The sequence below is a fragment of the Bombina bombina genome, chromosome 1 (assembly GCF_027579735.1).
Source record: "Bombina bombina isolate aBomBom1 chromosome 1, aBomBom1.pri, whole genome shotgun sequence".
NCBI classification, from domain to species: Eukaryota; Metazoa; Chordata; class Amphibia; order Anura; family Bombinatoridae; genus Bombina; species Bombina bombina.
In genome coordinates, this window is record NC_069499.1 from 1,030,130,836 (window position 1) to 1,030,154,477 (window position 23,642).

At 36.3% G+C, this 23,642-nt stretch overlaps 1 protein-coding gene across 2 annotated transcripts in view; it reads left to right on the forward strand.

Moving 5' to 3' along the window:
* Positions 1-20,284, forward strand: part of LOC128664380 (protein-glutamine gamma-glutamyltransferase E-like) — a 111,988-nt gene extending 91,704 nt beyond the window's left edge. For both annotated transcript variants that reach the window (XM_053719258.1, XM_053719229.1), the window contains exons 11-13: positions 6,095-6,252; positions 17,976-18,109; positions 18,264-20,284. In XM_053719258.1, the coding sequence (XP_053575233.1) occupies positions 6,095-6,252; positions 17,976-18,109; positions 18,264-18,417 (446 nt within the window). In that variant the 3' untranslated portion in view covers positions 18,418-20,284. The remainder of the gene's footprint in view (positions 1-6,094; positions 6,253-17,975; positions 18,110-18,263) is intronic.
* Positions 20,285-23,642: the final 3,358 nt, after the last annotated feature.

The window sequence follows — 23,642 nt, forward strand, 5'->3', positions numbered from 1 at the left end:
CATTCAAGCTTCAGTGTGCGGCAGACCATCACATGAAGAGGAGGCTCCATGCTGGATGTCGCCGCCGGTCCTGGTCAGTTCCACACCGCCAAAGCTCCACGCCACCGGGATGAAGATAGATGCCCCCGCAATGGAGGAAGATGTCGCTGCCTGGATGAAGATTTCTTGCCACCTGGATGAAGCTGGATGTCCAGACTTCAGGAACTGTGAGTAGATTTTCTGGGGTCAGTGTTAAGTCTTTTTTTATTTTTTTAGGTGGGTTTTTATTCAGATTAGGGCTTTTATATTTTTATGGGTGAAAAAGAGCTGAATGTCCTTTTTAGGGCAATGCCCATACAAATACCCCCTTTAGGGGCAATGGGTAGCTTAGGCTATTTTTAGACTTAGGTTTTTTATTTTGGGTGGTTGGTTGGGTGGGGGTTTACTTTTAGGGGGGACTTTGTAATTTTTTCATGTAAAAGAGCTGTTTAACTTAGGGCAATGCCCTACAAAAGACAATTTTAAGGGCTATTGGTAGTTTATTGATAGGTTAGGGGGTGTTTTTATTTTGGGGTGGCTTTTTTGTTTTTATAGGGCTATTAGATTAGGTTTAATTTTTATTATTTTGGATAATTTAGTTTATTATTTTTTGTAATCTTAGATTTTTTTTATATTTCGTAATGTTACGCCTAGATTTAGAGTTCTGCATTAGCCGTCAAAAGCAGCGTTAAGGGGTCCTAACACTGCTTTTTACCGCCCGCTGGTATTTAGAATCAGTCAGGAAAGGGTCTAACGCTCACTTTCCAGCCGCGACTTTTCCATACCGCAGATCCCCTTACGCCAATTGCGTATCCTATCTTTTCAAAGGCATCTTCCTAACGCCGGTATTTAGAGTCTTGGCTGAAGTGAGCGGTAGACCCTCTACCGACAAGACTCCAGCCGCAGAAAAAAGTCAGGAGTTAAGAGCTTTATGGGCTAACGCCGGTTTATAAAGCTCTTAACTACTGTGCTATAAAGTACACTAACACCCATAAACTACCTATGTACCCCTAAACCGAGGTCCCCCCACACCCCCGCCACTCTAATACATTTTTTTAACCCCTAATCTGCCGACCGCACACCGCCGCACACCTACATTATCCCTATGTACCCCTAATCTTCTGCCCCTAACATCGCCGACACCTACATAATATTTATTAATCCCTAATCTGCCCCCCCAACGTCGCCGCTACTTTACCTACACTTATTAACCCCTAATCTGCCAACCGGACCTCGCCGCCACTATAATAAATATATTAACCCCTAAACCGCCTCACTCCCGCCTCAAAAACCCTATAATAAATAGTATTAAGCCCTAATCAGCCCTCCCTAACATCGTCAACACCTAACTTCAAGTATTAACCCCTAATCTGCCAACCGAACCTCGCCGCTACTCTAATAAATGTATTAACCCCTAAAGCTAAGTCTAACCCTAACCCTAACACCCCCCTAAATTAAATATAATTTTTATCTAACAAAATAAATTATTTCTTATTAAAAAAATGAATCCTATTCAAAGCTAAATACAGGTAGCCCTCAGTTTACGCCGGGGTTAGGTTCCAGAAGGAATGGTTGTAAATCGAAACCGTTGTAAATTAAAACCCGTTTATAATGTAAGTCAATGGGAAGTGAGGGAGATAGGTTCCAGGCCCCTCTCAAAATTGTCATAAGTAACACCTAATACATTATTTTTAAAGCTTTGAAATTAAGACTTTAAATGCTAAATAGCATTATAAACCTAATAAAATAATCACACAACACAGAATATATAATTAAACTAAGTTAAATGAACAAAAACATTTGCTAAACAACATTATAAACCTAACAAAATAATCACACAACACAGACTTCACTTGCATCGTTCTATGCATTTCAATCTGGACTGATTTATAGACAGGAAGATCTTGTTCCTTTGAAATCTGCTCAATAGCTCAGGTCTGGTTAAACTGATTAATTTCAGCTTGCTTGGCTTTTCTGCAACACAAGCGGACAGCTCCACCTACTGGTTATTTTAATAAATGCACTGCTTCTCAATGCTTTTCAATAGCAGTCACATGACTGGAAAAAAAAGGTTGTAATTCTGAAACGGTGTAAATTGAACCGTTGTAAAATGAGGGCCACCTGTACTTACCTGTAAAATAAACCCTAATATAGCTACAATATAAATAATAATTACATTGTAGCTATTTTAGGATTTATATTTATTTTACAGGCAACTTTGTATTTATTTTAACTAGGTACAATAGCTATTAAATAGTTATTTACTATTTAATAGCTACCTAGTTAACATAATTAGTCTATTGGCTCTGATCAGCCAATAGAATGCGAGCTCAATCTGATTGGCTGATTGGATCAGCCAATCCGATTGAACTTGAATCTGATTGGCTGATTCAATCAGCCAATCAGATTTTTCCTACCTTAATTCTGATTGGCTGATAGAATCCTATCAGCCAATCGGAATTCGAGGGACACCATCTTGGATGATGTCATTTAAAGGAACCTTCATTCGGTGTTAGGACGTCGGAAGAAGAGGATGGATCCGCGCCGGCTGCTTCAAGATGGACCCGCTCCGCTCCGGACGGAAGAAGATAGAAGATGCCGCCTGGATGAAGACTTCAGACTCTCTGGAGGATCTCTTCTGGCCGTATAGGATGAAGACTTTGGACCCTCTTCTGGACGGATCGGATGGTACCCGGCTGGGTGAAGACAAGGTAGGAAGATCTTCAGGGGCTTAGTGTTAGGTTTTTTAAGGGGGGTTTGGGTGGGTTAGATTAGGGGTATGTGGGTGATGGGTTGTAATGTTGGGGGGGGGGGTATTGTATGTTTTTTTTTTTTACAGGCAAAAGAGCTGAATTCTTTGGGGCATGCCCCGCAAAGGGCCCTTTTCAGGGCTGGTAAGGTAAAAGAGCTTTTCTATTTTAATTTTAGAATAGGGTAGGGCATTTTTTTATTTTGGGGGGATTTGTTATTTTTTTAGGGGGCTTAGAGAAGGTGTAATTAGTTTAAAATTCTTGTAATCTTTTTTTTGTTGTAATTTAGTGTTTGTTGGTTTTTGTAATTTAGTTTAGTTGATTTAATTGTAGGTAATTGTAGGTAGTTTAGTTAATTAATTTATTGATAGTGTAGTGTTAGGTTTAATTGTAATTTAGGTTAGGATTTATTTTACAGGTAATTTTGTAATTATTTTAACTAGGTAGCTATTAAATAGTAAATAACTATTTAATAGCTATTGTAGTTAAAATAAATACAAAGTTGCCTGTAAAATAAATATAAATCCTAAAATAGCTACAATGTAATTATTATTTATATTGTAGCTATATTAGGGTTTATTTTACAGGTAAGTAGCTTTAAATAGGATTAATTTTTTTAATAAGAAATAATTTATTTTGTTAGAATAAAATTATATTTAATTTAGGGGGGTGTTAGGGTTAGTGTTAGACTTAGCTTTAGGGGTTAATACATTTATTAGAGTAGCGGCGAGGTCCGGTCGGCAGATTAGGGGTTAATACTTGAAGTTAGGTGTCACAGATGTTAGGGAGGGCAGATTAGGTGTTAATACTATTTATTATAGGGTTTGCAAGGCGGGAGTGCGGCGGTTTAGGGGTTAATACATTTATTATAGTGGCGGCGAGGTCCGGTCGGCAGATTAGGGGTTAATAAGTGTAGGTAAGGTAGCGCGACGTTGGGGCGGCAGATTAGGGGTTAATAAATATAATATAGGGGTCGGCGATGTTGTGGGCAGCAGATTAGGGGTACATAGGGATAATGTAGGTTGCAGCGGTGTCCGGAGCAGCAGATTAGGGGTCAATAATAAAATGCAGGGGTCAGCGATAGCGGGGGCGGCAGATTAGGGGTTAATAAGTGTAAGGTTAGGGGTGATTAGACTCGGGGTACATGTTAGGGTGTTAGGTGCAGACTTAGAGAGTGTTTCCCCATAGGAAACAATGGGGCTGCGTTAGGAGCTTAACGCTGCTTTTTTGCAGGTGTTAGGTTTTTTTTCATCCCAAACTACCCCATTGTTTCCTATGGGGGAATCGTGCACGAGCACGTTTTTCCAGCTAGCCACTATCATAAGCAACGCTGGTATTGAGAGTTGAAGTGGGGGTAAATATGCCTCTACGCTCCCTTTTTGGAGCCTAACGCAGCCCTTCAGATAACTCTCAATACCAGCGTTATTTAAAAGATGCGGGGGGAAAAAGACAAGTGTAGCTAACGCACCCCTTTGGCCGCAAAACTCTAAATCTAGGCGTTAGTGTTTTGTTTTTTTAGTAATGTTAGATTTTCTTTATTTTTTCGTAGTGTTAGGTTTTTTAATCTTGTAATTAAGTTTTTTTTATTTTTCGTTTATTTTATTTTATTTAAATAGTTATGTTAGGTTTATTTATAGTTTAATCTTAGGTTTTTTATTTCACATGTAAATTTTTATTTCTTTTATTTAATTTTATTTATTTAATAGTTTAATTTAGTGATTTGCGATGTAGGGGGACATCACAAAATAAACCACCCCAAAAAAGCAACCCCAAATTAAAAACAACCTAACCTATCAATAAATTGCCAATTTTGTAGGGCATATCCCTAAGTTAAACAGCTCTTTTACCTAAAATAATTACAAAGTCCCCTCTAAAAGTAAACCCCCCAACTAACCAACACCCCAAAATAAAAAAAACAAAGTCTAAAAAAAACCTAAGCTGCCCATTGCCCCTAAAGGGGCATTTGTATGGGCATTGCCCTTAAATGGGCATTCAGCTCTTTTTTGCCCATAAAAATAAAAAAAAGCTCTAATCTAAAAAAAAAACACCCCAAAAAATAAAAAAAAGACCTAACACTAACCGCAGAAAATCTACTCACAGTTCCTGAAGTCTGGACATCCATCTTCATCCAGGCGGCAAGTTGTCTTCATCAAGGCAGCGTCATTTTCCTCCATCAGGGGGACATCTTCTATCTTCATCCAGGTGGCGCTATGTTAGGTTTATTTATATTTTAATCTTAGGATTTTTTACTTCACAGGTAAGTTTTATTTATTTTATTTTATTTATTTAATAGTTTAATTTAGTGATTTGCAATGTGGGGGGACAGCAGTTTATGGGTTAATAGGTTTAGTTTAGTCTTTGCGATGTGGGGACCAGCGGTTTAGGGGTTAATAGGTTTAGTTTAGTCTTTGCGATGTGGGGGGCTGGCAGTTTAGGGATTAATAGGTTTAGTTTAGTCTTTTTGATATAGGGGCCAGCGGTTTAGGGGTTAATAGACTTATTATAGTCTTTGCGAAGCCGAGGGTCGGCGGTTTAGGGGTTAATACTTTATTTTAGTATTGGCAATGTGGGCAGGGCAGCAGTTTAGGGGTTAATAGTTTTATTTATAGTAGTTGTGATGTGGGGGGCCGACTGTTTAGGGGTTAATATGCTTATTATAGTATTTGTGATGTGGGGTGATGGCAGTTTAGGGGTTAATAGGTAGTTTATGGGTGTTAGTGTACTTTATAACATTTTAGTTATGAGTTTTGTGAAACATTTTTGTTTCTCAAAATCCATAACTACTGGTCTCAGATAGCGTAATGGATTGCGGCGGTATAGACTATAACACAAGCATTTCCGCCAGACCGCACAACCTGTAATACAGGTGCTATTAAAATCCTGCACTTAATAGCCATAGAGTGCGGAATGGAGAGTTGTGTAAAGGCTAAAATGCTTGCGGTATAGCTATACCTCAGCGACTTGTAATACGGGAGACCTGCATATTCCACGTGCAAATGTCAAATTTTCAGCGGTATAGCCTTACCACACCATACCGCACAACTTGTAGTTTAGGTGATAGTGAGTACCTTATAGTGAAGTATAAAATTTACCTTTTAGTAAATGTCATGAGGAACCTCACAATTGTCACAAAACCTCTCTGATGTGTTTCACAAAAATAAACATTTTTAACAAATTTAAATTACAGGGCACTAAAGTTCTCTGCTACACAACAGTTGAAAGAGAGACATGTAGACTGATTCCAGCTGCCTTAAGCACTCATATTTTGTTATTCAAAATATATGGAGAGGTAAGACAGTATAAAACATATTATTTACTTTCTACAGAGAAAGAGATACCGTTAAGCATCGCTGCTGATGACTTTATGGAGGGACTGACTAAAGACGCTCTTATTGAAGTGGCTGCTTTGTGTGAATTAAAATCAAAAAAGAAGATGTTGGTTAGAAAGGTTGTAAGTGTAGAAAAGCCTCCTCTCCATATCAAGGTAATGTCTGCATTGTATCTATTATAGCACTTCCTACAAAATAGAATATATATATAGACCCAGGGAGACTGTTATCCACGTGACAATAAAATTCTAAAAGCTTTAAAGGGACATTCTAATGCAAAATGACTTTCTCTAATTCCTTAAAATATGTAATTTCTCCATCACTGATTTTAGCTGTGTTTAACCCCTGCAACGTTTTGCTCAGGAGCCATGGGCATTGCATGGCAGTTCCCAAACAGGAAACACAAAAGGGCCAGATAACAAGTGCAGTGCTAACATTTATGCGCAAGTGAAAAGGGGTTTATCGTGGGTGTTTGCATGAGTTGGGTTTTTCACTTATATTACAAGTTTAAAGCAAATGCGATTTCTTTAGCACAATTTAAGATAACGCGCGTCGGGTTAACGCGACCTCAGAGCTCTGGTTAACTGTTTTGCAAAACAAAAAAGTGTCATAAAACACATCAAAATGCATTACAAAGTACAGTTACACTCATAATAACACTAACTAATAAAATTACGAAAAGCATATTGCACAAAAAACAAGGGCTCAAAGATATGAGGTCTCATGTTTTAGAAAATAAAAGGCAGGCAAAGGGCTTTAACATAGAGATATATACATATACATGTCTAAATATGGATATGTATGTATGTATATATATATTATATATATATATATATATATATATATATATACATATATATATATATATGTTTATATGTGTGTACATATTTATTTATGTATTTATATGTATATATATATATATATATATATATGTAATTACAGACATATATACATATATAAACACATAAATACATATGCACATACATCTTGGGGCCGATTTACTAATTTACTAATGTGCGGGCGGACATAGATACATTTCTAGTGAAATAAATAAATACATTTCTAGTGAAATGCTTGTGCAATGCTGCCCCCTGCACATTCGCGGCCAATCGGCCGCTAGCAGGGTGTGTCAATCAACCCAATCATATCTGATCGGGCTGATTGCTGTCTGCCGCCTCAGAGGTGGCTTACGAGTTAAGGAGCAGCGGTCTTAAGAGTGGGTCGGAAGCAGCATCCGCTGCTTCATAAATCAACCCCATAGACATATATATAAGTGCATTGGAGCCCTTTGCAGTCCAGAAGATGAAAACATGTATAAACATATTCATGCAATATTCATTTTTAATAAAGTGTTATACTGTGTATTTGCTGTTAATATTTCACATTCCAGTGTTCTGCACACAGGAGACTATGTTCTATGTATTTTTAAAAAGATATTCCTATATTTATCTGTCGATATCTATACCTATATATAATCATCTATATCTAGATATAAATTTATATTTGTGCAAAAAAACATCAGATATATATAGCAATATCTATTTATGAATAAATTGAACATTTTCTTCTATATGAACATATATTCATATTCATATTTTCATGTCGGGTTAGCACACTTGAGAAGATGCAATCAGGTTTGCACGCGAATAGGGTTTTTCCACTTTTTTTGCTCCATTAACTATGGGAGAATATTTAATCATGCACATGATATTCTAAGTACTGTTCGGCTTTTTACATGTGTCTGGTTAGCACATGAGCGAAAACAGTTTACTTTCAACTTGTAATACGAGCGCAACCCAACACGCACAAATAGCTTACCTCTAGCAGAGTTAGCGTTCGAGCGGGAGTGTTAATACCACTCCACTTGTAACCTAGCCCAAAATAGGGGTATTAGTGCACATACACTTTTAAATATAGATATAAACTTTTTTTAAAGAAGTAAATAATTATTTGTATAATGCCCCCTATGATTTAATAACACAAATGGGATCTTAGTCACACAATATGAACATACTCTGCATAGCCAGTCACCAGCTAACAAAGTGTCCCGATACTGACTGGTCCTGACACTACAAAAATCTGCCTTGTGGGCTGAATCCTTCCCACTCTCTTTGTTATATGTAGAGTGGGATAGGGACACTATTAATCAGTGGCAGCCAGTGATTTTCCAGGTTGGTGGGACATAAAGCCTCACTCTTGACAATTATTCACACTCCATAACTTTGACCCTTAGCTGAACCAAATGAGAGTTTTTTCTTGCTTTTTGTTGTTGTTTTTTTGTATATGTTATATGTTGAATTACCTTTTACATCTTTCTCATTTCCCTTCTGTCAATCATCAACCACCTATTTCCCTGTATCCCATTCTATCTTGTAATTTCTACCCTACATCCTCATTTGTTTTCCTTTCCCTATCCCACTCTAGATATAACAAAGATGCCTTTAGGCTATATTTTTCTTGGAGTAAAAGATATAGGCAGTTAGAGAAACAGACAAAAAAATAAATTGTTTTAACAGTACCCATTGCTTTTAGTTCCCCTATATAATGAAAAAAAAAAATACTAACACATTAGATTTAAACAGCATGCTAAAAAATACAAGAAATGCAGAGAAGCAAAAATGGTGCTTCACAATGACCAAGCAGAGAACTCTTATAGTAATTCATAAACTATAAAGGTATTACAAATGAGCAAGTAGCAAATTCAGATTGAACAGCAGTCTAGTCCATATGCTATTATTATTTTTTTTTTTATTATTGTTTTTATTAAGGGTATTGCAAACAAATTACATGTAAAATATGATTCTTCATACTCAGAGGTCAAAACAGAGAAAAAAAGAACAAAATAGTTTGACAACCATGAGTCATCCATAAACAGTCAAATAGAAGAATCAAGCACATATTCAGTACGATTATAAAAGTATTATAGAAATAAAACCTATGGAGACAACACCACATTTTAAAGGGTAAGGGGGGTATATCAGTATCATGCTATACATAAACACATTTGAACATAAGTAGGGGTTTCATATGGGGTCTGTTCCCCTAAGCTTAACCAGTAAGCTAAATGAACAGGGGGCGGGGGCAGTACTAATAATGACCACAATGGGAATGGCCAATATAGTTAAAACCAAGTTGGGTTATGGCAAAATAATGCTAAAATATCAACTATTATAGATATTGAGAGCAGTTCTAAAAAAAAGAAGGTTGAAATATGTAAGTAAACATGGGTAGGCTATCCCAGCTGCAGACAGCCCACCCCCTGCTGTGCAAAATAATAGTACAACCTATAGGTACAATGTAATAGCAATGGGTCACTATAGATGAGTTAGATGTATATATAGGCTACACCTCAAAATAAACCTCAGCAACTCTCAAATATCTAAAACAAAAAAAAATTATCATTCAATGCTCACATTTAGCTAGGTACATTAACAAACAGCAACTTGGTGAGATATAGGCTATAAAGTCTAATGCTAACTACTATATACTAAGTAGTATTAAAAAATTTAGAACCACTAGGAAATAATTTGCAGGCAGCTAAAGTATAACCGGAGCATCAAGCTTATATTCTCCACTGGGAGTATTACTATTTATCTAACAGTTAAAGTGTCATTTTGCTTAAGTTCAGTTAATAACAATTCTTACATCTAAAACACAGTGTGTATAATAGCACTCTTAGGAGAACATATATGCTGAACATGCTGAATGAAATAGGTTAATGAAAATAGAACTAAATGAATAATGCTAAGCAGTTTCATATGGATAAACTAATGCCAAAAGTACATTCATATTAACCAAATAAATCTCTACACAGGGCTTAGAAATCTCTCCCTCTCCACCTCATCTAGCAGCACACTGCCTAACTAATATAGCGCTCCTAACAAAACATGTATACTGAGTATGCAGTATAGGATAGGTAAATGAGAACAGAGCTAAACTGAAAATGTCCAGCCATTATATACATATCCCTGCACTAATAGTACAGTCACAAGAACCAGATGAGACTCTGCGCCTGGCTTGTTGCAACAAAGTGAGGAAGAATGTTTTCCACTTCCCAGGAGTGATATAAGGTGCCATCCAAAATGTACAGTAAAGTCCCCAGTCGCCCAGGAGCAACCAGCTGGTAGGTAGGACATTGTCACAGATCTATCCGCTCCATACGGACCCTGGGCAATTGCTTCTGTACTCCGCTGCCAAATAGTCACCAAACACTTTCTGGTCACGAAGCTAGGGCCCCTCGCCTCTGACCGTGAAATAGTATAAGGAGATGGCATGTTGTCATGTAGCTCAGCTCTTATATCAGCCCCTTCTCCAATCTGGCTAATCTGGTCTTCTGGCACTGCATCCCAGGAGTCGGTCTTATCCCACGAGGTCTGATCCGTCCATACGTAGTTGCATCATCCAGCTGTCAGTTTCTGTTGTGTACCATCTAAAGGTACTTCCTGAGGTGGTGATACGGCAGTTTCAGTCGACAGCTTCTCCGACTGGGTTGTCGGTATAAGGTCGCTAAGAGTTCAGATTACAGCCACTTCAAAGTTGTGGAAAATGGTCTGCAGGTTTAGCAAAAGTTCCTCCATAGGAAGAGTTATGTATTATTCATATACAAAAGCTGTAATTATAGTAATGAGTAGTGTTCATCACAAAACTAGCATGTAACCCAGTCGGTATAGGAGATTGGTGCCTGGCATCACAAATCACTTCAGCCCGCGATATCTAGCTAGCCCTTTATGCATCACCATAAAAAAGCTTGTTCAATGGCTAAAAAAAAGTTACGTTAGAGTGCCATGGTCAGAATACATGTGTAGCGATATTCTCCCTGTAGGCTACAGTAATTTTGGTAGTATAAAAAATTGGAGGTAAACAAAGCTATTGGTTCTTAAATTCAATAAATAGCAGGAGCTCTTCAAAACTGTGACTTGCTGCTTCGGTGCCTAGCTCCGCCCCCCATATGCTATTATTTTTCATATGTCCCTACTCAAGGAGGACCTCTGCTAGTATCCTTCATATGTCCCTTACTCAAGGAAAACCTCTGCTAGTATTCTTCATATGTCCCTTACTCAAGGAGAACTTTGCTAATATTCTTCATATGTCCCTACTCAAGGAGGACCTCTGCTAGAATTCTTCATATGTCGCTTACTCACGGAGAACCTCTGCTAGTATTCTTCATATGTCCCTTACTCAAGGAGAACCTCTGCTAGTATCCTTCATATGTCCTTTACTCAAGGAGAACCTCTGCTAGTATTCTTCATATGTCCCTTACTCAAGGAGAACCTCTTCTAGTATCCTTCATATGTCCCTTACTCAAGGAGAACCTCTGCTTGTATCCTTCATATGTCCATACTCAAGGAGGACCTCTGCTAGTAACCTTCATATGTCCCTTACTCAAGGAGAACCTCTGCTAGTATCCTTCATATGTCCCTTACTCAAGAAGGACTTCTGCTAGTATTCTTCATATGTCCCTTACTCAAGGAGAACCTCTGCTAGTATCCTTCATATGTCCCTTACTCAAGGAGAACCTCTGATTGAATCCTTCATATGTCCCTTACTCAAGGAGAACCTCTGCTAGTATCCTTCATATGTCCCTTACTCAAGGAGAACCTCTGCTAGTATCCTTCATATGTCCCTTACTCAAGAAGGACTTCTGTTAGTATTCTTCATATGTCCCTTACTCAAGGAAGACCTCTGCTAGTATCCTTCATATGTCCCTTACTCAAGGAGAACCTCTGTTAGTATTCTTCATGTGTCCCTTACTCAAGGAGAACCTCTGCTAATATTCTTCATATGTCCCTTACCAAAGGGCAACATCTGCTAGTATCCTTTGTATGTCTCTTACTCAAGGAAGACCTCTACTAGTATCCTTCATATGTCCCTTACTCAAGGAGAACCTCTGCTTGTATCCTTCATATGTCCCTTACTCAAGGGGGACCTCTACTAGTATCCCTCATATGTCCCTTACTCAAGCAGAACCTCTGCTAATATTCTTCATATGTCCCTTACTCAAGGGGAACCTCTGCTAGTATCCTTCATATGTCCCTTACTCAAGGAGAACCTCTGCTAATATTCTTCATATATTCCTTACCCAAGGAGGACCTCTACTAGTATCCTTCATATATCCCTTACTCAAGGAGAACCTCTGCTAATATTCTTCATATGTCCCTTACTCAAGGAGAACCTCTGCTAGTATCCTTCATATGTCCCTTACTCAAGGAGAACATCTGATAATATTCTTTATATGTCCCTTACTCAAGGAGGACCTCTGCTTGTATCCTTCATATGTCCCTTACTCAGGGGGGACCTCTACTAGTATCCTTCATATGTCCCTTACTCAAGGAGAACCTCTGCTTATATCCTTCATATGTCCCTTACTCAAGGAGAACCTCTGCTTATATCCTTCATATGTCCCTTACTCAAGGGGGACCTCTGCTACTATCCTGCATATGTCCCTTACTCAAGGAGGACCTCGACTAGTATCCTTCATATGTCCCTTACTCAAGGAGCACCTCTGCTAGTATCCTTCAAATCTTGATTACTCAAGGAGGACCTCTGTATAGCTCTTTATATTAGGTAATAGCTGCATACCCTGCCCTGTCAGCCAGCACTTACTTATTTGTATTTTGTTGTAGCTGTAAATATGCTCACAATGCAGGCCAGGCTCTCAAAAAAGGTTAACTAGGTGCAAATCTGTGTTCAGTGCTGTTGTTGAAAGAAAAAAAATAAGAAAGCTGGAAGTCCCAACGATCTCCAGAAAAGATATTGAAGTACCAGTACCAGTAAATGTTACCAAAATGTGTTAAAAAATGTTGCAGTTAGGCTGAAACAAACACACAGACATAGTAACAGGTGTCTACAGGCCAGCCTTACAACACCTGTGTCATTAGCTAAGCTGTTGTCACATTTGGCTAAGTAGTGTTTAGTGAAAAGGGCTCAGATACGGAGGGGTTAAACATTGAGGTTTATTGGCCACTAGGAGGGGTTAGGCAGGAAAGACTTTTAAAACCAGGACCCTCCTTAGACATAGTAAAGGCACAAGCTGTAAAGTAAGTATCAGCAGAAACCATTATTAATATCAAAGCTGTAATAAATTAAGTTGGCAAGATTAACAGAAACAGAAGCTGCTAGGACTGGTTCAGACAGGTACTGAAAACACTGCAGGTAGGAGTTTTTCACTGAGCAGGCTATAACAGATATGGTAAACACTGAAGAGGCAGTAGTCTCTCACTGAGTAGATTGCAGCAAATACTTCTGAAAGGCTGAAGCAGGTCAAATAGACCAGGGTCAAGAACCATCATGGATATCTGGGATAGAATTGGAACCCACAAGAGTTTAGGCATAGACAGGCAAAGCGCCATCAACAATGAGGCAGCAGTAGTGCAAGATGTGATCCAAGAGGAAATGTCCAAAAACAGTCCAAAGTCCAGCAAGAGGAAATCAAACTAGCAGGCAAGTACAGGAAGAAAAGCTGTAGCAAGCTAGATGTACAACAATGCCAGAGCAATGGGCTTAGGGTGGAGCAATCTAGTCAAAATAAAACTTTCATGATTTAAATAGGGCATGTGATTTTACTTTCATCATCAAATTTGCTTTATTCTATTTGTATTTTTCCGAGGATCCTTATTGTTTTTTTGTGTTTCTGTTTATTTGATTGTGATTTAAGCAAGTTTATATATTGTTTTGTTTCTTTTATATATATATACACGTCTTTTTTCTATTAAGGGGTTCATTGCACAATGCTGGGGATATAAATATGATAGAGAGGCTTTTTATAAGAACAGTAAGATAACAAACTGACAGATTTAAACACTTATAAAACATTTGTTTTTAGGCTGATCTTTTTGCAATGTAGTCCTTAATTCCTCATATATATTATATACAATATGTAAAAAAAACTTTTTGCAAACACAGGGTGGCAAAAGAGAAGCGCAATTATAAAATATGTTTGAAATATATACTAAAGTTATAATGATAGCTGCATATAATAGATTACTTCAATCTTACATTATTACACAAATCAATAGCCTATTTAGAAATACCCTTCACCATATAAATATGTATGAATATGAATATATAACGATCTTAACACACAACACAATCCATAGATTTAGGACAGACAAAATATAATATAAGTCCAATACTTATACGAATATGATAAAGTCCATAGGCTTGTATATGGCGATTATTCCCAGTCTCAATTTAGTGCTGCAGCTCCTCTTTAATGGTGATACTGGTCTCCCAAACGAAGTCTAAAAGTTGAAAAAGGAGAGAAGCGCACACACAATTCAAGTGTAGAGATAACAGTTTTATTTATAGCCACACGCTATATCGGTACTCACAAGATATAAAAGTACAAAAGTAAAATGCACATCTCTATACGTCCCCAAATGAAGCTGGGCTCAGTCAGTAGTTCAGTCCTGTTGTAGTATAAACTTTAAGTTCACTGGATATATCAATATTGCAGGTATAGAGTACTAGCCGGATTGGGGAACGTGAGCGTGGAAAGTTAACAGCAAACAGCCCTCGGCTCTTCCGCAATAGGAATCCTCCTTGTGATACACGTATACCACGTAATACCAGAGGTCCTAGGGCAGCCTCATAGGGTCAATTAAAAACAAAATGTTCTACGCGTTTCGTCCTTAGTCAGAGGGACTTTCTCAAGAACTGAATTCTATCCGGTGTCAGGCTTCTAAATAAAGGGAAATATCCCATACCCGCCTTTAGTTCTAAACCAATAGGAAAGGGCTTAGTGTATAGTTGCCAATTATTCACAAAGTTGTATCTATCTAGCACCGTTTCTATATAACCCATGTTAAATTATTGAAGCCTGACATAAATTCAGAATATATACATTCATCTCATAAATTCCATAAATAGATAATTACATCTTATAAACATATAAACACAATGTATATTACACAATCCAAATACACATCGATATACTAAATAAAAACACACATTGGGTCACTAAATTAATAGCCAAAATGTATCCTATAATAAATATATGTACACAATGAAATTGATTAATACTTCTATTCATTTTATCTAATTTATATATAAATTAAAATAAATTGGGTCAAAGAATTTTTTACAAAAAATACCCATAAATGAATATGTATATAAATTTGATTAATAATTTATCCAATTTAAATATATACTGTATATACACCCTAAAAAACACCATAAAAAAAATAGACACAAATCTATTATCATACTTATAGGAAAGCTAAAATGTCCAGTTCAATATTTAACCCTTTAGGATCTAGACAATCTAGTGTCTTGACCCAAAAGTTTTCCCTTTGTCTCAACCTCAACAATCTGTTTGTATCCCATTTATTGGGTGACACCAATTCTATGATACTGATAGTAAGATCCTGAGGATTTTTGTTATGGAACAATTTAAAATGATAAGAAACACTATGATTGTCAAATCCACTTATGATGTTATTAATATGATCTCTCAGTCTATATTTTATCTTACGTTTAGTTTGTCCAACGTAAATAATTACACATTTACAGGACAGTTGGTACGCCACATATGTAGTATGGCGTGAGCATCTGCTCTTGCAATTATATTTTTTACTACCATCAAAATTTAAAAAATGGGTATTGTTTGGTGAAATTTGGGGACACATAACACAGTCTTTCTGTTTACATGGAAAAAGACCTACATTTGCACCACACCAATTAGTTAGTTGACCTCCATTCAAAGATTGACAAAGTTTGGTAGGAGCTATATAGTTTTTAATGTCTTTATTTTTTCTAAAAATGACCTCTGGTTTATTACCAAGTATTTTTCCCAAAACAGGATCTAATTTTAAAACATTCCAATGCTTAGTTAAAATCTTTTTTTATTTTATAATGTTGGTTACTAAATTTGGTCACAAATTTCGGACCATTATTGTGTGTACCTATACTGTTAGAGAACGGTTTAGTCTTGGCGTTTATTAGATCCATTCTATTAATTTTATCAACTTTATTTAAGGTGTCTTTCAGTAAGTGTGGATCATACCCTTTTTCTAAAAACTTGTTAGTTAAAATTTCAGATTCTTTTTTAAAATCATTAATATCAGTACAATTTCTTTTTATTTTCTGGTACTGGCCCAATGGAATATTATATTTCCATTGTTTTAGGTGTCCACTTCTTGCATTCAATAAACTGTTTCTATCGGTAATCTTATGATAATTTCTAACCGTAACCTTATTCGTAACTGAATCTTGATATAAAATTAAATCCAGGAAAGTAATTGATGAAGGGGATATCTCATGGGTGAATTTTAAATTATATTTGTTCGAGTTCATATGTGCAATAAAATGATTTATTTAATCCGTAGACCCCTCCCATATCAGTATAATATCGTCTATGTAATGAAAATATTTAATAATGTTTCCTTTGAAGGGGTTATTACTCCAAATCATATTTGTTTCAAAGTGGGACATAAATAAATTAGCATACAATGGGGCAAATGTCGTCCCCATCGCTGTATCTTGGATTTGTTTGTAATACATCCCTTCAAACAAAAAATAATTATGAGTAAGGATGAAAAAAAATGAAGTCTACAATAAATGCAGTTTGATCTTTAGGTAACTTGCTTTTATTAAGTATCTCTCTAACTACTGATGTCCCCAGTAAGTGTGGTATACTAGTGTAAAGTGCGGAGACGTCGCAGGTTACCCATATATATTATTTTTCCATGGGAAACCCTCAAACTTATTGATAACATTGATAGTGTCTCTGAGATAGGCTCTTGTATCCCTCACCACAGGTTGTAGATAAACATCTATATATTTAGATAAATTATCACATAGTGAGCCTATCCCAGAGACTTTGTACTCTATACCTGCAATATTGATACATCCAGGGAACGTAAAGTTTATACTACAACAGGAATGAACTTCTGACTGAGCCCGGCTTCGTTTGGGGAAGTATAGAGATGTGCATTTTAAACTTTTATATCTTGTGAGTACTGATATAGCGTGTGGCTATAAATAAAACTATCTCTACACTTGAATTGTGCGTGCGCTTCTCTCCTTTTTCAACGTATATACAATATGTGCAGGGCAGCATCAAGGTCTCCTCCCCCTTCATGCATTAAACCAAACAAACTCACCAGCACTCACAGACAGTGGCACAACTTACAGTGACTCAGGCAGTTCATTTATTTTTTCCAGCTTAGTAATTGGAACCCAACATATCATTTACACAACATTAATAGCTTTAAAGCACTTTTGAACAATAATTAAAGGGACACTGAACATAAAAATTTTCTTTAATGATTCAGATAGAGCATGTTATTTTAAGCAACTTTCTAATTTACTTCTATTATCAATTTTTCTTCGTTCTCTTGCTATCTTTATTTGAAAAGAAGGCATATCAGCTAAGGAGCCAGCACATTTTTGGTTCAGAACCATGGACAGCATTTGTTTAAAGGTGCTGTCAAATTAGTAAGGACAACCCAGGTTGTTCACCAAAAATGGGCCGGCATCTAAACTTACATTCTTGCTTTTCAAATAAACATACCAAGAGAATGAAGAAAATTTGAAAATAGGAGTAAATTAAGTTGCTTAAAATCGCATGCTTTATCTGAATCATGAAATATTTTTTTGGGGTTCAGTGTCCCTTTAAGTTAATCATTATTTATTGCAAAAAATATTTGAAAGCAAAGGACCTTATAGCATTTGTAAAATGTAACCATGTAATTAATATTTGATTGTTATAATTTTTAGTTGATAAAGATATGTCACTTGCAAAAGATATCAGATTGTGTCTGAATTGCTGCTAGTATCATGCCTACTTGATACAAGTGTTGGGCAACATGAAAAGCTGATTGATGTCTGATGCTTTTCCAGATGCATTTAATTTAATTTATCATTCTTCTTTTTTAAGCCTGTTGGTATTCCTGTTGTGGATAAGCCATTTGAACTAGAGATAGTCTTCACCAATCCTCTTTCGGAGACAGTTACAGATGGAGTTATGGTGCTTGGAGGCAGTGGGTTGATCAAGAAGCAGCTGAAGAAAAAGTAAGTAAAATGGAGAAAATGGTGGGCTGCACAATTAGATTTTTAATGTAAGTCTTTGCAACTTCAAAATTAAATTTGTATTGCATCCCTGTCCTATTTGTTGCAATATGATTATATTTTTGAATATATGTTTAATAATGACATTTGCTTACAGACTACGCAAGCTGGAGCCCAATGTCATGTCAGCAATCCTGGTAGAGATCATACCATACAGAAGCGGTACCAAGCAGCTGGTAGTGGATTTTACATCAAAAAAGTTTCCAACTATTAAAGGATTCCTCAATATAGAGGTTTTAGATACCATGTAATCAATACAATGCTAAGCTGTATATTAAAGTGACGTAAAACATGTTGAGATCTGTGCATATCCTAAAAGTTTGAATTAAGTAAAAATAGTTTGCATAAAAAAAATTGTTTAAAACCTGCTGGCATGTATTTTAAAATTTTCAAAAATATGCTAAATTAGTTACATAGCCATTCTGTCTGGAGTAGTGTGATCCACCTCCCCTTATCAGTGTTTAGCATCAGACACACAGCCATTGTATTTCAACTGAGTTCACAACATCTTATTTGCTTCTAGACATGCTCCAGCAAATAATGAGTGTTAAAGCCTTGTATTCTACCAAAGCAAAGGTGGAGATAGATACATCCATATAAGGAATTGTGTGGGGGAGTTAGAGGTGTACAATTCAAAAACTTAAAAGAAAAGGTTAATGGTGAGACACTGCAGTATAAATTTGCAAGTAAAGTAATTAAAGTACATATTATTATATTTTGTCTCTGCCCCCAACTTGTTTTATGTCTCTTTAAATCTTCATAGAACCAAAGGTTTTTAATCGATATGGAGTTGATAATGGCCTAATATGTCCGAGGGATGGGTTTAACACTAAATTAATAATATTAATACATGATGTGTGCAAGGAGCCATTTTGTGTACTTTTATAAATAACATGTATTTAATGTCAAAGCAGTAACTAAAAAAAGTCTAAAACATTAAGGCTGTGCAATAGAAAATATTATTTTTTTACTTTCTAATGCACTAGAAAAGATCCCACTGTGTGTTCACAACAAAATACCATTAGTGGTTTTTTTTTCTTGTAAATTTACCTCATATCTATAATTATTCTAATCTTTAATTGGCATAATCTAATTATATATAGTGCTATAATTAAAGGGGCATGTTATTCAACATAAATTAAACTAAATATTATCCTGTATACAACTATGAGAGATTTTTTTTTATCATGTATACCTGATATGATTACGTTATATAAATATATTCAAGGCCCATATACAGAGTTGACAGAAGCTCAGTTTATTCCAAGGCATTTGTTTGTGACAAAAGGTTACAATATAAGGCTGGAGGAAAGGAGATTTAATCTCTAACAACATAAACATTATTTAATTGTGAAAGTAATCAAATTATGGAACATCTTGCCTGAGGAGGTAGTGACTGCCAATACCTTATATACATTTAAAAAGGTTTAGATGCATTTCTGGCTAGAAACATAATTCAGGGATATAATTGCTTGGGTTTAATGGGAAGTATTTCTAATTGTATTAATGTAAGCTCAATTGGAAGCTTCTTTATTGTAAATCAAGTAGGATCTGTATAGATTGAACTTGATGGACTTATGTATATGCTTTCAAACTTATCTTCTATGTTTTGATGTTACTATGTATGTCACCTGGGTATTGCTTTCATTAAAACTTATACCTTACTAGAGTAACAACACTGTGAACAGTTACCATTCAGCTACTCTTTTTCTTTTCATCTGAAAAAACCCAAACAGAAACAGGCAATCAGCATTATCAGTGGTGAGTTCACATTTTGCTTTTCAAATACTTTCCTTAAACTGAGGAGGAAGACAAAATGACTGTGTGTGCACATACCAGATGCATTCTACCTGAGACAAGCATCCAGATTGGCAGGTTTACATCTCTCTAAAGTAGGATGTGGCCATTAAGGAAATTTTCAGCTTAAAATCTTGTTTACAAAAAAATGCTCATATGATATTTTCTTGTCATCTTTTTACATACAGATATGCTGCATCACTTTCAAGTGATTCTGCATATGGGTAACATTTCCCTTTAAGAAATGTATACTAAAATTGAATTTATATAATCCAGCTATATTTTTAATTCTGTAAATAAATGTATTGATTTGGAAATGTATATACGTGTGTTTTGTTTGTCTTGTAATACTATATTTATTGAACGTAATGTCGGTAGCTCTGTTCCCTCTAAGGTGTGCAAGTGTGCGTGCACACCTTTTTTACAAGATAGCATACTAGACTTTCAAAAATGCGCACAACAATCCGACCCACTATTGTTTATTTATTTTTTATTTATATAAACTTTTATAGAGATTTTTAAAACAAACAATAGTAGAACAATTGTCTCAGTGTACATAAAGAATGAAATAAAAGAGAAACCATCCAACTGAGAATGTATACTTAGACTGTCAAAACACCGTGGTGTATGATGGGTACAGAGCTTACAGAGACCTACACAATCCGAGCTGGTGGTTGGTATCAGCTATTCGACTACTGTATATCGCTAATTTACATCAATGCAAGCAAATATCATAACGGATATCATAATGTATATACCTTATTTGGTACCTACCCTCGGCTAGTATTACCATTCTTGATGAAAGGGTTGTGTTGGGTCAAGAGGGAGGTTGTAGAACCATTAAGTACTGACAGCAAGTAAAGCTGAAACATAAGAAATATACGGAACTAATACAACCGGTTGTCACTTCCGGTTTTACATATACACCCACAATGCATTAACAATTGACAGGAAGTGGGCGGGTTGTAACCCCCGCTTTGGGGCCCAAACATTCACAATAGACCTCCCACTCCACCTATAAAAGCTACCAGTCTAAACTCAGTTTTATAGTCTTGATAAAGGCCTGTTAACAGGCCAAAACGCATTGACATTTAACTGGTAAGCTCCTTTTTAATACCTTAACTAGGTGTTCAAGCTGTTTTGCACTATTGTTATTTCTGTTTCCCACAGGAACATTTAGGATCTTTTTCACCACCGGATGAGACTTCACTAATAGGATACACAGGAGGACCAATGGTCCACTACTACACTTTGGACACTCATTTTATTATATAAACCATATTAAGATTTTTTTCACATTTTTTACATTTATTTTATATTTTTTCACAGTATCATATATTTTTAACATTTTTATATATTTTTTCCTATTTTTTTTGCATTTTTTCAAAATGTATTATTTCTTACGAAGCATTCATTTTTTTCACATCCACTTTTCGATTTTCTCAATATCTCCACTTTTTTTTCATCATTGGATTCTTCTTTCCATCTTCATTGGACTTTGGACATCTTCACACCCACATCCAGCACTGGACTCTCACAACAAATTCATTTAAACACTTTCATATTTAAGGGCACGTTGGACATACTATTTGGGACACACAATTTCAGTTCACCACCATTACAAGTGTGATCTCACATAAGCACCTTAGACGGTATAACCATTAAGGGCAGTCCCCCAGGAGAGTACACCAACACCATATCTATTTTTAAATATATGCTGTTTATATTAATGTGCTTTCTATATTCGTTTGTTTGTTAACTCATTATCTGTATTTTTACTATTTTCACTATGTCACCTTAGCCTTTCATTTAGGCGCTCACTTCATTTATATTTAAGATTGTAAAAATAAATATGTAATGTGGGCATAGTAAATCAGAATAGTTAAGACTTATTACTTACACACTGATCACTTGTGGGGGGAATAGTATGGCCTGTCAAGAGGAATAATAGGAAGGAGTAAGAAAAAAGGAAGAGAAAAAACAAAACAAAAAAACAGCATCAAGCAGCCATTTATGGCATAGCAATATTGTCCTTAGTTCCCCTGGGTTGTATACTCTATTCTCCATATATCTCAATCCAGGGTGTCCATACTGCAAAATAGATTATAGTTATATTTTTCAATTGTCTGAAAAGCAAACTGTTCCATGGTTTTAAAATAAGCCATTAGAGATTTTACCTGGATGAAGGTGGAGGAGCTTGGTTGTTTCCTGGCTCTTGCAAAGGTTAATTTTGTCACCATAAGGAGAATGTGGTTTTGGCATCTTTGGGATACCCAAGTGCAGGAGACCTACCTCTGGAGTAAAACTGACTTGAATTCCTAATGCATGGGTAGCTGCAAACACAGAACTCCAATGAGTCCAAAGCCTTTGGTAGCCCCGACAAATATGGATCAATGTGCCCTTTAAACCTGAACATTCCATGAAGTGTTGTAAGTAATAAGTGCAATCTTACTGTCATCTTATAGTATAGTTCCCATAGTGTAGTGCAATGTAAGACTTTCTTAGCAAAAATAATCCATCTGTTTTCCCAAACTGTTCATCTTATGGGGATCTCTCTTAGCAAAACCCAATGCCCTCAGTCTGCTACCTAAGTGAAAATATTCAAAGCACAAAGTGGGCAGGAGGAAAATTTTACTCTGAGCATCAGTGAACGCCATAAACATACCCTCTTCATATAAGTCTCCCACATGAACAACTGAAGACTAACCATATCAGAAGGTGAGTCTCAGTTAGAGTAAGAACCACACTAAAAAGACTTTGTGTAGGAAAGGGGTGAGGAGAAATAGTAGGGGTGTGCCCCCTGGTGTCTCAAAATGTACGGGCGTTCAGGATGATTGGATGGCTAAGATTCAAGGACTTTCGAGAGTAAGACGGGATCCAAGGTAAATCTAGAAGGCAAATACCTGCCTGCATTAGTGTTTGTTCCACTTCCTGCCATCTATGCAATTGAACGTTGATGCCCCAGCATGAGATATGGGTCAATTCAGGTATGCTAAGCTTCCTTTGCAAATGGGCCTTTGTATGATTAGTTTAGAGGTCCTAGGTCTCTTTCCATGCCAGATATAAGATGAAAACATGCCTTATAATTTGTTGGGAATAATTCTAGAGACAGTCAATGGAATACATTAAAATAAGAAGGTCAGTATAGGTAGGAATTCCATTTTTATAGCAGCAATGCGTCCTGTCGAAGAAAACTCTACAAATTCACAGTTGCTTAGCAATTTTCTGAATTAAGGGAGACGATCACTATAATTTTGGGAGATTACAAGGATAAGATCAGGACTTAGGTATATTCCGAGATGGTTTTACAATAATGAAAGAAGACAGAAATGTTAGCACAATGTCAAAAAAACATAATTTACTAGTACTGTCAGCAAAAATTATATAACTTTTTTAGATTTAGATATACTAGTAATAGAGGACCAGTTAATTACCAAAACATACTTTAAAGAAGTAGATGCCTACACCTTAATTCACTCAGGAAGCTGCAATCTCAGAAGCTGGAAGAAAAATGTCCCGAAAAGTAAATGAGGCCCATTTATCAAGCTCCGGATGGAGTTTGAAGGTCCGTGTTTCTGGCGAGCTCCATAACCTGTCCGTCTGCTCTGAGCAGGCAGACAGACATCGCCGCAATTCAACCAGATCGTGTACTATCGGGTTGATTGACACCCCCATGCTG